This window comes from Colossoma macropomum, unplaced genomic scaffold, assembly GCF_904425465.1.
Source record: "Colossoma macropomum unplaced genomic scaffold, Colossoma_macropomum, whole genome shotgun sequence".
Classification (NCBI taxonomy): Eukaryota; Metazoa; Chordata; class Actinopteri; order Characiformes; family Serrasalmidae; genus Colossoma; species Colossoma macropomum.
Genome location: NW_023494792.1, coordinates 40,318,045 through 40,332,191, shown reverse-complemented (window position 1 = coordinate 40,332,191; position 14,147 = coordinate 40,318,045). Strand labels below are relative to the sequence as shown.

The 14,147-nt window shown below is 36.4% G+C and overlaps 1 protein-coding gene across 3 annotated transcripts in view; it reads right to left on the bottom strand.

Annotated features, from left to right (window-relative positions):
- The window catches only part of syt1a (synaptotagmin Ia), a 228,141-nt gene that overhangs the window by 13,670 nt on the left and 200,324 nt on the right, over positions 1 to 14,147 (bottom strand). For all 3 annotated transcript variants that reach the window (XM_036577185.1, XM_036577186.1, XM_036577184.1), the window contains 3 exons: positions 11,811 to 11,978; positions 6,277 to 6,444; positions 1,216 to 1,333 (listed from right to left, as the gene is read on the bottom strand). In XM_036577185.1, the coding sequence (XP_036433078.1) occupies positions 1,216 to 1,333; positions 6,277 to 6,444; positions 11,811 to 11,978 (454 nt within the window). The remainder of the gene's footprint in view (positions 1 to 1,215; positions 1,334 to 6,276; positions 6,445 to 11,810; positions 11,979 to 14,147) is intronic.

The following is a 14,147-nucleotide window of genomic DNA, read 5'->3' as shown; positions in this document are numbered from 1 at the left end:
ATCAAAGTTAATAATAAGGAGCTTGTCCCTCTAGATGTCACACTAGATGTTGGAACATTGCTGTGAGGATTTGATTGTGCAAAAGCATTAGTGAGGTCGGGTAGTTCAGGATCACAAACTCCACACCAACTCATCTCAAAGGTACTGGATGAAGCTCCATCACTCCAGAGAACGCAGCTCCACAGCCCAATGCTAGAGGGCTTTATACCCCTCTAGCTAAGGACTGGTATTGGGCATGCTGCTCCAGAGCAACCCATTCTATTGGCAGTGCTTTTCTAAGGAGATTAGACAAGCTGTGTGTGAGCAATTGAACATGAATCTCTTCAATTGGTAGTAAGTATTAAGGTAGTATCTTAATAATTGACTAACTAGAAGGGCTGTTTGGATACTTTTAGATGAGTAATATAGAAAACGAGTTTATTAGGCACTGTCTTGTACTCCTCAAACCTGTGGAATGAAAAATGTCCAAGATGAAGAAGTATGTGGAGATCGCTGCACCCTTCCCACCCTAGTCACCCTCTGGAAAATGCTTCTAAGTAGTAGAAGCCAAATCAGCACCTATGGGACCTACGGGATTTCTAATAGTGTGTTAGCACTATTGTAAGCTAACACTGGTGAACATTTTTGGTCATTCTGGATTAAAAACCGACATTTGCTACTTGTAAGGCATTCCATAAATTTTATTTGAAGCTTGTAACAAACATTAACATAATTTTGAATGTGTATGTAACAGTTTTGCAATGACTGTTTCAGTAAGGAACCCTGTCATAAAGCTACCACTGCTGATTTCCATTTCTAACAACAGAGTGAAACTTGGTTAGATTACAACTTGTATTGAGTCAGTAAAGTATCTCAGACTTCCTGAAGAACTGGTGTGACTTTATTTTCACAAAATTGGTCCCACCCATTGTAAATCAATATGCAATCCACTGTCGCTTACTAATTTTGATGCCAGTTAATCTGTTAGGCCTTCAGTCCAGCTCCTTTAGTCCTAACCAATAGGAGAGCTCTCTTGGTTGTATCTGCCTAGTTACAATGGGGAAATAAATCCTGGTTGGAGAATTTTCTGTTTTAACCCTGAAGGGACCAAACTGGTGTTTTGTTTCGTCCATTTATGTACTAGTTTCCCTAAACAAATGCAAGTGTACTTGACAAATAAAGATATTCTGGTTATGATGAGCACAGAGATAATTTTACTTTGTGATCTTTTCTTACCTGACAGTCCTCCCACATCCATCTTCTTCAGATTCTTAGCCTCCAGGATGACTACGGTCAGCTTTCCAGCGGTGGGTACGTAGCGCAGAGAGAAACAAATGTCTCCAAGCTTCTCTTGCTGTAGGAGATGATGGACATAGAAGGCTCAGCATATGGTCCACAGAAGATCAAGATGATTAACTACAATCAAACTAAGATAAGGGTTTTCTAGCAAAAAGCGTTCAATGATGCTATACAAAACATTTTTGAAGGTTCTGAAAAATAGGCACTCTATCATGGAGATATATGACAATAAAGAGAAAAGACCTTACAAGTAAAAGAAGAAGAAGATGATGATGAGAAGGAAGGGGAGGAGGAAGAAGAAAACGAGGAAGAAGAACAAAAAGAATTGGGGCAAAAGAGAACATGATAACTGACCATCATAATTTTGTGGAGGCAACTGTAGCATCATTAGAATGTTACACATAAAAAGAACCATTTGGTTTGGTTCTACATAAAAACATTGGCTTTACTCTTGTTTTTTAAGAATGTGGATCATGAATCCTTGTAGATTCTCCAGGGATTCTGTAGTAGTTTGGCACCTCTCATTGTTTGCACAGCCATTAAATGTAATTTCTGCATTTTTGGAGGTCTTTTAGTTGAACATTTTTTCTTTAACAACAGTGATGGAATATATTTTGATGGAAATGTCTATGATTTATAAAACCAAAAGCATTTTTATAGGTGGGCAAGCAAGTCAACATTTAGAAAAGTGTCTTTATTGTGTGTAACTGTTAATTTTTTTTACTGTTGCAGTACAATATTTTTTAAGAAAGCTGCAGTTGTGCTGTCTGTTTTATTTCATGGCTGTCTTTGTGGAAAGGTGTAAATTGTTTTTACAGCAAGAGGTCCTCATCCCTACACTTCTACCCCTCGTTATTCACTAGCAGCTCAACACAGAGTCACACATAGAGAGCCGACTTAAACTGTGTATTTATTTTTATTGCCATTATTAGACATGATGTTATGTACTTTCTGCCCTTTCTTTGATTCAGAATTGTACTCTTTCCTTAACCTTGCAACCAAAATATTCCTACATATACTGAAATCTCTTTATATTTTTAGACTCATTTTCCAATTATTTTATACTTATGTTACTTGCTTGTTTATTGCAACCAGACAATAAATACATTCATGAATAAACTCTTATTTTTTAGTCTTTATTGCTATGTTTAACTCAGGGACCTAATTTAGTTAGGTATTCTATTCTATCTATTCTATTCTATTCTATTCTGCTCTGTTCCATTTCATTCTATTATATTTTGTTATTCTGTTCTATTGTATAGTATACCATAATCTACTTCATTCTATTCTATTCTGCTTTTTTTCTATTCTATTATGTTCTATTCCATTCTTCTCTGGTCTATTTTATTCTATTATGTTCTGTTTAAATCAATTCTATTACATTTTCTGTCATACTCCATTCTATTCTATTCTATTATATGCTATTGTAAATGATTCTATTCTGCTCTATTCAATTCTATTTTTCTATCATACTTCTATTATTCTATTCTATTCTATTCTATTCTATTCTACAGACTTATGGCTACAGACCTATGGCTGCACTCATAATGAAAGGCAGAGAAATATAAGCTACAAGGACTTTTAAGCGCTTGGCAAAATGTATGCTGTCCTTGAGCTCTGTTATGTTGTCCATGTTTTACACTCTATTGTAATAGGTTCAGTACTGGTGCTCATATGAGGGTGTTTGTGATTGGCACTGTGTAATTGCATTTCATACGTGAACACATGTACGTGTCGGGGCAAGATGGATGTTTCATATAATGTTCTTTAGTATGCATGAAAGACGTATGCAGTGAGCTAATAAACAGGGCGAAGCTAAAGGTTAAAGTTTTGGCTGTAGTTTGAAATGACTCATGCCATCTTCCAAACAATCAATTTTCCACCCATTAAAAGGTCATCAACGCATTAAAAAAAAACGACGTTTACGGCTCAATTAGCCGAATTCTTCTGAGTAAATAAGCTCGCTCAGATGCTGTGCTGGAATGCACAAATCCAACGGCAGCCGCACGAAATCATCCAATTATTCTCACATAATAATCTCATTTCAAAAACACTTAATTAGTTTTGTGCAAAAACCGAGTACACAGGAGTTCAACCGTGCTCTGATTACTTTCCTCGCTCTTCCGCATACTTTTCTCATCATTTTTAAAAACACGCACAGTAACAGCAGCACAAGGAAAAGAAACAACTCCAGAGGAGCCTGTTTCAGAAAATATTGCCAGCGGCTCCTTCCCTCTTTATCAAATCTCAGAGACTCCATGTGACCTTGTAAGTTCGTAACTTGACTGACACTTGAAAGGAACCTGGTTTGGAACAAGTGGAAGGAACTGAGCCGTGTCACAGCATCCCAAAAATAAAGATTAGTCTTTTTTTTGAACGTCCTGTGGGACCCTAGAGTGTAGAAGTTCATTCCAAGAGCAGTGAAAAGTGCATTTCCAGTGGACTTTTTCTATGTACACCACCGGGGGCTGATTATACTATACTATAATGTAAGTGACTACACTTTAACTACAAATTATTTTAAAAGATTTGTACTTTACTTGAATATTATTGAAACTGAACACTTGTTCTTTTACTCAAGAGTAAAAAATATACTTTTTATTTCTTACCTTTTCATTTAGACCTTAAAAAAATTTGGTTACATCTCAAAGGACAGCAGATTTTTTATATTTTCTCTTGCAATATGCATGCATAGTTTATCTGAATCATGGAAGGGTAATTAATGTTTAAGTGTATTTGAATTGTTTGCACATTTAAAGGGGCATTGAAACCTAAAACTGGCATTTAATATGTTGTATTTGGCACAGTATTGTAACCCTCAGCCTCACCGGTTTGACAGAATTCATGATTTTGTGTCCTTTTCACATTTTCATTCATCAATGTTCTCTCACTAAAATACCCAGCATGCCTTATGCAAATACATAATACAAGCAATAGAAGCCCCCTGCATTGTGATAAAGAAGGTTTATAAATACAGACATGATATCTGGCTTCGCTAACATTAGTTAAAGGGAAACCTTTTTTTCAAAAGGTTCAGGCAGAAACTCTCACTGTAGAGTTACTGCAGCAGTGCTGTAGGAGGTGAGTTGGCATGGTTATCACAGATATAGCAATGGTTATATTTTTCAGTTTGTTCAAAATTGTTAAGGATAACAGATTTTCTTCCCTAGATGACACAGAAGCACTGGAATTACTTAAATTAAAAATACTTTTATATGCTTGAGTATATTCAAATGTAGACACTAGTATATTGTAGCTGCAGACTTCCACTTTAAACTGAGGTTCATCAAAGTGTCTTCCTTGGTATGAGAGCAGGTTTTACCTAAATTATGATCTGTATTACAACTGTTTTGGCCCAAAGGTGATTTCAACACCTGAAAGTGCTGGTAAGTGCTGACATCACAACAAATGATAATGTTGGAGAATGATGGTGTTTTTTGGAGAATAACAGTGTTGATTGGATAAGGGTGTTTGTTGGAGAATGATGAGGTCTGCTGGAGAATAATGGTGTTTATGGAGAATAATATTTGAAATTGGTGCTTGTTGGAGAATGATGTTTTCTGGAGAATGATATTCATTATAAAATGATGGTGCTGTAGAGTGATGTTCGCTGGAGAATGATGGTGTTGGAAAATGTTGGTATTTGTTAGTAAATGATGTTTGAGAATTATGGCATTTGCTGAGAGTTATGGTGTTGGAGAATGCTGGTATTTGTTGGAGAATGATGGTGTTTGATAAAGAATAATAGTGTTTGTTGGAGAGTGTTGGTGTATGTTGTTTGTGAAGGTTAGGTTGGTTTGACCAGGAAATACTCTCTTGAGTGCTCTGGAATTTATCTACTGGACAGCATGGATAAATGATAAAATTTATAAGTTTTGTAACCAACACTGGCTTGTTTAAAGCAACCGTTCAGTCAGACATGTTGCTAAGAGTGAATTAAAGTGAAAAGCCACCATTTATTAAGATATAAAATTACATGATGCTAATTGTTTGTTAGTATCTGGCATTTATTTTCAGTTTATTTATTTGGCATTTATGTTTGCCTGCTTGGTTGATCTGCTCCTTTAACACATCTTTCAAAAGCTCAGTATCCCCAAATGTTGTATGTGTTTGAAGCCAATTCACTGCAAGATAACAACTTTGCTTGAAGAGGTCTGAGAGCTTGGCATGAAAATTTCCTTTGTATTGACAATGTACTCTTTTTCTCAAGTGCTATGGCTGATTCCCAGCTAACCCAGGCCTGGAGAACTACAGCAGAATAAGGGCTAGGCACGGCCTTTCCCAACGTGTGGATGCCCTTCAGCTCTGCCCACCAGCAGAGTTATAATTAACCTTTACATAAAGCGACCATTCCACAAAAACAACGTTCCCCTGACAACCACAGCCTAAATGCTGTACACCATGACATTTACCATGAAAATTGAATCTCCTGAACCAGTGCTTGGGAAGTCACACTTTTATTAATAGGAGTGTGGCATGGCCAGCTGATTAAGTGACATTTCCACTGGAGATGGATTGCTCTCAGCTCCTCTGGCTGATAATGTTGAGAGCTCTTCGTGGGACTTTCTAGTGGTTTGGTGGAGATTGATGGTGTTTGGTGGAGAATGTTGGTGTATGGTGGAAAATAATGGTGTTGGCTGGTGAATGATTGTTTGGAGAAGGTTGGTGTTTGATAAAGAATGATGGTGTTAAATGTTAAGATGGTGGAACTAGGCAATATCCTCTGAGTGCTCTGGATTTTATCCATTAGAAAGGGACCATTATCTGTGTCTTATTTAAAGGAATAGCTTAGTCAGAAATGCTTATGTTGCTATCAGTGAATAAAAGCCTATAGCCACAATTTATCATTATGCAAATTACATGCTAATCGGAGGTTACTGTCTTCCATTTATTGATATCTATGTTGACTTGTTTGGTCGGCCTACTCCTTTAAAAGGTGTTTGAGACAGTCCAAACTGATGTAGCATGTATTGATGTTCAGTAATGCTTAATTCTTACTTCTTCTTTCTCAGCACTCTGGAGGTCCCGCCACTCCTCGGTCACATGACTAAAGTCCACCTTGTTCATGGGGACCTTGACATCTCCAATGGCATCGTGTTTGGAGAAACGGTCAAAGTCATACACCGTCATCACCAGGGTTTTTCCTCCTAGCTCTGTGTAAGGAACCTACAGGGCAACAGAGAGCAGATTATTATGTCATTATGTGTTACATATGTGGTGCTTGTAATGTCTTCATGTTTTGTACCTTCTGTCTTGTCCTGCACCTTACTGTATTACTGTATTGCTTATGCTGAACTTAAATAGACATATACTGAATCCAGATAACCACAACACTATTGTGTGGCAACAACATATAGGAAATTGCAGTGTGCATTGCCTTGCAAGACATCCATGACCAAACATACACTGGAAGATTGGTGAAGAAAACAATTAATTCATTTTAGTGCAGTTAGCAAACCAGCTAACCCGCACACATAAACAGTAAAATCACAAAAGCAGAGATAGTTATAATGATAGTTATACCATCTAATCCAGCCTCCTGGCTCTATACCACCTCTCTTTAATGCATTTAGTTGTAGTTGGATTGGGAAAAGTGTGAAGTCTAGACAGTGCTAAAATTAGCATTTCCTCCATTTTGGTTCTTCAGCCCTGCTCCATCAGAGTCCATGATGTGAAGTTGTTTGTCAAAGGTCACCACAGTTATTCTTAGTATATAAATGCGTTATGAGGGCAACGTTTGGAAAATTTTGATTGATTTGCACAAAATGAACCTGATCAAATAATTTTTAAATAAGTGTGTGGGGGCACTTTTGAAGTAGGTTGCCTTCAGGCAACATTGTGTGACAATGGAAAGAACAGAGCATCACATAAGAAACAGATGTTTTTTTTTTTTTTACAAATATTTGGTACAAATCAGAACTACACAATCTGTGGATCTACAAATACCATAAATGCTAAAAAAACACATAATAGTTCTATTATTGTCCGATGCAGAAGCGTGTGTCATTCATAGACTGCGCCATGCCAAAAAGGGGGTTAAAAAAGCTCACCAGGAGATTACATGACCAAGTACTAGATTTTTATTTGTTTTATTATTAACCCTTTCATTGTCATTAATGCGTCAAGCCATGGTAAAGTGAAGAAAGTCAGTTTGTTAACCTGAGGTAACACTGTACAATAGAGGGTTTAAAAAACCCCAGAATGAAACTTTTGCAAAGCAAACAAAATTTCATCTCTACCAGAAATTTGCAATGTGAAATTGTTCATCAGGGTGAATTCCACTGAAACAAACGTAATTTTGCTTGCCAACTATTTCTAGCAAAAATCTGAGTCACTAGGCCTTTTTTTCCCTGAGCTAAAACGTGCCTCATTTGGTCTAATCACAGTCGTGGCAGGTACAATCAAAAGAAAGTGATTGCAAACTGGCAGTAGGAGTCAGAGAAAATGACCTTAAGATCGGGCCAGTTTGACATTAGGCTGATCGCTGAGGAAACGCAATCAAAGAAAAATCATCCCACATCAGTATTCATGGAAAAGAGAGAAGAGCTCATTTCCAGGTCAGAGAGTTTCACAAAGTGTGTGTGCATGTGTTCTATTTTTTTATTTTTTATTTACCTTTGTTTAACCAGGGTAGTCACACTGAGATTACAATCTATTTTGCAATAGTGCAATATGTGCCATAAATATGCATTGTGTATGTGTTGATATCATACATTAATCACACCTTCAGCTTTGTCCCCGTGTCAACCACTGGCCTTATCTACTGCAAGGGTGCAGGAATGGCACTCTGTGTGTGTGTGTGATCTGATTTGTGATTACCTCAAATTGAGCTGTTTTTCAGACAGAACTCATTATACGAGGGAATTGTTCCAACATGGTGACAAACTGCTTGATTGTCCAGAGAGAGCGATAAGACATCAGGCTGCTATTTTGTCCTTGATGCTAAACACACACACACACACACACACACACACACTATACTCCACTCTCCCTACTGTCCTGCATCTTTATTTCAACAATACAATAGATATGTAATATGTAATAGATATGAGTGTCATTTTTGAGTGTTCTTCACTATAATGTAATTAGAACTGTCATGATTACTCAATTAATCATTTATTACTCAAAATTATATATCAATTAAGATTTGCCTTATTGATGAATGAGCAGTGATTAGTTATCAGTTTGCATGTTTATAATGTATATTTTATATTCTCATAATATTCCTCTCTTTCTTACTGTAAAATAGACTGGTTTTGTTCATTTTATTCCATATTTATTGTTTTGCCTTGAATACACAGTTGAAATAATAAGTAGATTACTCGATTACTAATATTGCTAAAGACAGCAGTAAATGTAGTGGTCTTTAGACAAAAAAGAACAGGGTTCTTGTAGATGCAAAATAGGCAGTATAGAATAAAATAACTTTCTAACTTAAGCCTGTTTTATAAATGACGCGTTGTGGAAGTTGCAAGGGTCACCAAACAGGAACATGGAGACTTTTGAAGAGGGCCACCTAGCAGATAGAAGAATATCACCACGCCTCTGATACATGCTGCAAGTGAGTATAAAACACGTACATGCACCCCTTCCATCCTCATTCACCCGACACTGGATGCAGAAAGTATAATCCAGCCTTTACAGTGCATTGATGTAAATATTCTCACATTTTTATAACATGCATTAGCATGTAAAAAAAAAACATTTCATCTACAGTTTGAGTGTTTCTGTATCTATAGACTCAAAATAGTTTAATCTAAATAATTCTATCCATAGACTTTTATCTAAATAACAATTTTACAGTATTGTAACCATAGACCGCAACAATTTAGCCTTATAAACAACCTTAGAGTGTTTATCCATAAGTGTTTTGGTCATAAACTAAAAAACATATATTTTACCCATAGACTAAAAACAGCTTTTTGTTCAAAAACAATTTCAGAGTGTTTTACCTACAAACTAAAACTAAAAATTGAATCTACATTTATTTACAGTGTTTTTATCCATTGCCTAAAATGATAGCGTTTTAACCGTAGACTAAGAACAATTTCGGCCACACTTTATTTGGATGGTCCCCTATAGATGATGTACAGATACTTAAATCATTAACAAACGTTTCTGGTCATACTCAGTTGATTATCACCAACATTATGGTTAGGGTTAGGTTTAGGAGTAGGTGTAGGTTTTGCCTTGAGGTTAGGGGTAGGATTAGGTTTAGGATTAGGGTTAGACTTAATAGAATCTTTCTCAAGCAATTTCACGTTCAGTTACACTTAATAGATATTCAGTTGAATATTGTGTCCATAGACAAAACCAATTTAATTTAAAAACAGAGCATTTGTACCCATAGACTAAAATGTTTTCATTGAAAAATGGTGTTTCAAATGGAATAAAAATAATTATATCTAAAAGCTGTTTGTGCTAATTATCCATTTCTTAAAAACTACAAGAATTTTTGAATAATCTTGTGTGTTTTTATATATTTCTAACAATAAAAATGTCATCTACGAACAATTTTCACCCATAACATCAGTGCACTGGGATCTCTCCATGCAAGGTATATTAAAAAATGACAGTCATTATTTACTATTCACCATTTGGTCAGAATATGAACAAACATCTGCTCCTGTTTACCTCCGCTGAAGTGTGTGCAGTGTTGACACAATAATGCAGTGGAAGTAAAGGGAGACTGAGTCAGGTTTGGGATGAAACACACCTGCTGCTGAGCAAATGCTGCATCTGTGAGGATTCTTAATAGCTATGAGAGGGTTTATCATGCATACTTTTTTTTCATACCTCGGTCTATCAGAGGCTTGTTAATGCACCAGCTGCTTGCAGTTAAAATGAAGCATATAGTGCAATAGACTCTGAACATGAACAACAGAAGGCTAATGACCGGTTTGGAGGACAGTAAAAATCAAGCCTGCAGAAACAGAAGATTTTGTATCCTTTAGTAACAGGTGGTTAATGAGGTTGGAGGTAAAGATGTGTGATTTAATCATGTTTACTATTTGAATGTACTTGTGTTTAAACAAATGGAAAGCTAAAAGAAAAGAAAATGTTCTCCTTCTAAAATCTGAGCCACAAAGTCTTTGTAAAATACTTAACATACATGTATGACTAAACACAGCAGTTGTTATTCTGCATTAATGCACCAAGAAGCATAATGCATAGACTACTGTTAACAAACTTAATTCCTTGGCAGAAGAACCATTTCCTGTAGTTATATAATGTCATTATATTATATGTCATATTATAACATACAATTGATATAACTGAAACATGGGTTGATCTATCTTAACATCTGACTATACCACTACCACTGATATATGGATCAGTGGGCTAGACCTGTGTGGTTATGATGCACCCATTTCCATAGTTACAGTAGATGCATTTCCATGAATATGTTACACCTATTTCCATTGTATTGCTACTCCCATTTTGATGGTTATGCTGCACTTATGTCTATAGTTACACTACATGCATGTCCTGGGTTACACTGCATCCATTTGCATGGTCACACTACAACATTTTCCATAGTTACACTACTCCATTTTTCATAGTTGCAGTACAACATTTTCCATAGTTATACAACACTAATTCCAATGGTTACATTACACCCACTTCCATGGTTACAGTACACTCATTTCTATGGTTACAGTGCACCCACTTCCATGGTTACAATACACTCATTTCCATGGTTACAGTACACCCACTTCCATGGTTACAGTACACTCATTTCCATGGTTACAGTGCACCCACTTCCATGGTTACAGTACACTCATTTCCAAGGTTACAGTGCACCCACTTCCATGGTTACACTACACTCATTTTGGTGGTTATGGTATACGCACTTTCACCAAATGCATTACACTGCATTTGTTTTCATAGTTGCACAACACCCATTTCAGTGGTTGCATAACACCCATTTAAATGGTTACACTACACCTATTTCAGTGGTTATATTACACCCATTTCCAAAAAGTGTGAAATATTCTAAAATCTTGATCAGGACATAATAATATTAAAGTTTTATAGCTGTTCATTACCAGATAAGCAGTGAAATGAGGTGACTTTAGTTAACATTAGCCAATGTTGATGTTAGCTGTTGCTATTCGTAACTAGATTTTGTTGACCTACTAGTAAGTAGCTCCTATAACAAAAGTCAGCTGACTAACGTCCATAATTAACCAACAGAATAAAAGAGGGAGTGTGTTACGAGTGTGATGTTATTTGTGATAACACCACGAGTGTTCTATTTCCTTAGTACTGCAAAATAAAGAAAAAAGTAAAACAACATTGCATCAAATGTGCTTGAATATTGGCAATTCCTTCGGCCTTCTACATTACTCATAGAACCATAAAACTGTTGCAATATCAGGTTCAGCTCAGATTTCTCAGTATTTACCAGATTAACCTGAATGTGGTTTTGTTCCAGTCAGCCTGTAAAGCTTTTCACAGCCCATCTTTACTTCTGAAACCAAAACCCTGCCCTTAAACCACACCCACACCCAGTCATAGATGCCGCTTACCTTGAAGGTGAACTGCTCGTTGAAGGTGGGGTTCAGGGTCTTCCTGTGGACTTTAGTCTCAAACTTCTTCTTCTTGTCTGGCAGCAGGTAGACCTTTACATAAGGGTCAGATGTGCCACCCATGTCCATGGCGGGCAATTCAGCCGCCTGGATGATCCCCACTATAAGCTGGAGGCCAAAGGTCAAAAGTAAAATACTGGTCAGGTTAACAATATAGCAATATAGCAAGTTCATTCTTTTATGTCTCTTTTTAAGTACACACCTTAAAATGCCTCTTCTTACATTTAGTCTAATTACTTCTCACTTTTACCCTTATTGTACCCATAGAAGCTTATAACCCACCACAGCTTTGTGCTAACTGCATACCGAAAACATTACACACTCACTTCAAACTGTGTGATGCTTTCTGACACTGTGTGATATACTGTTATCTATAAATATCGACAAAAGTAGAGGCTTCAGTGGGGCTGCTAATGTTTTTAGCTATGTGACATAATTCTGTCCACTTTTACAGATAACAAGATGTCATACAGGAGTGACTGAGGATATATTGTCTATATAATAGTGATACTGCTTTTCAGTTTTAATTAATTGCTAGAAAATGAGCACTTTATCTATATCCTTGATATAATGCCCATGGAATAGCACTGACCCTGTTGTCAAGTGTTCTGTTTTAAGCTTTTTAATTCTATTTTTGAACCTGACTGTTAATTGTGGTGTATGCTGTAAAAATGATGAAATAACTTCATGGGGTAAGAAGCAATTGAAGTGGTTTAATTCAACATAACTTGTTTGGGTCATTCAAAGTATTCCTTTACTTTAAGAAATTAACTTTCTTAAGAAAACAGTAAAACCATCCAATCAGTTTAAGATGTTTCAAGTTTATAAGACATTCCTTTAATACAGAGTAGCAGCACTTAGGAAGCTTGGGCTCATTAACTTTATTAATGCTAACATACTAACTTTTTTAATGATATCTTATTAACTTAACATGCTTGATAACTTTATAAAAGTATGAGTTCATTAATGTTATTTATGCTAACATATTAGCATTATTATTGCTAACTTAATAACTTTATTAAATCATGGGTTTGTTAATGTTATTAATGCTAATACATTAGCATTATTTTGCTAACTTAATAACTTTATAAAAGCATGGATTCATTAATGTTATTAATGCTAATGTATTAACCTTTAAATGTTAACTCATTAACTTTATTAATGCTAACATACTAACTTTGATGATGCTATATTATTAACTTTATTAATGCAAGACGTGTGTGTGTGTGATTTAGGCATGCAGTTAGCATCATGTTAAATGGTGAGGTATAAGCTTTCATTACTTGTGAGCTGAATTAGCCTCATAGCCCCAGAGTAAAAGCAAACTTCAGGCACCAAACATGATTTGGCTGATCGACTACGTTTGGTAAATAAAGGGGGGAAATTGGGGAAGTTTGATTTTTCATCAAACTATTCCAGTAAACATGTGATGTCAGACTGTGTGCTCTCTTCAGTAGCTGATCTACGAGCTAAAGCCTGATTGACCCGCTGTTCTCCATGAAACTGTCACGCCTTTTCAGATAAAATGGTCAGTCAATCAACATGGTGTCACACACTGACCACTCATACAGGTCACTCCGCTCTCTGCTCTCTCTCTGTGTTTCTACCTCTCTCAGTTTTCTCCGTCTTTTCCTCCTTTTCTCTCTTCCTCCTCCACTCTTCCTTCGTTTCTCTAATTTTCTATCTCTCCTGCTCTTTCTCTACATTTCTCTCTCCCTTTCTCTCTGTCTCTCTATACATCTCTCACTCCTTCTATCTCGTTTCCTCCCACTCTATGCCTCTTTCTCTTCCGCTCTCTCTCTCTCCCTCCCTCTTTCTCTCCCACTCTTTCTCTTTCTCTCCCACTCTCTCTCCATCTCAATCTCTTTCACTACCTCAACCTCTCTCACTCCTTCTCTTTGTCCCTGTCATTCTTTCTTGCTCTCTCATTCTGCTTTCTGCTCTCTCTGTGTGCCACTCAATCTTCCTGTCTCTCTCTCTCTCTCATACTTTTTCTTGCTCTTTCATTCTACTGTCTACTCTTTCTCTTTGCTCTAATTTGCTCTCTCTCTTTCTCTCTCTCTCTTTCTCTCTCTCTCTCTCTCTCTCATTATACTTTCTGTCTGCTGTATTTTGTTCTAATATAAGCAGTGCCTATCTGTCATTGTAATTTTTTTTTTAATGTTTTTTACTTGCTTAAGTAAGGCCCTCCCACTAAGGTCTGACTGGATAAACGTACCAACAAATAGGCAGTCACTTTTTTCTCAAAAGAAGGAAGAAACAAAGAGTATTTAAAGA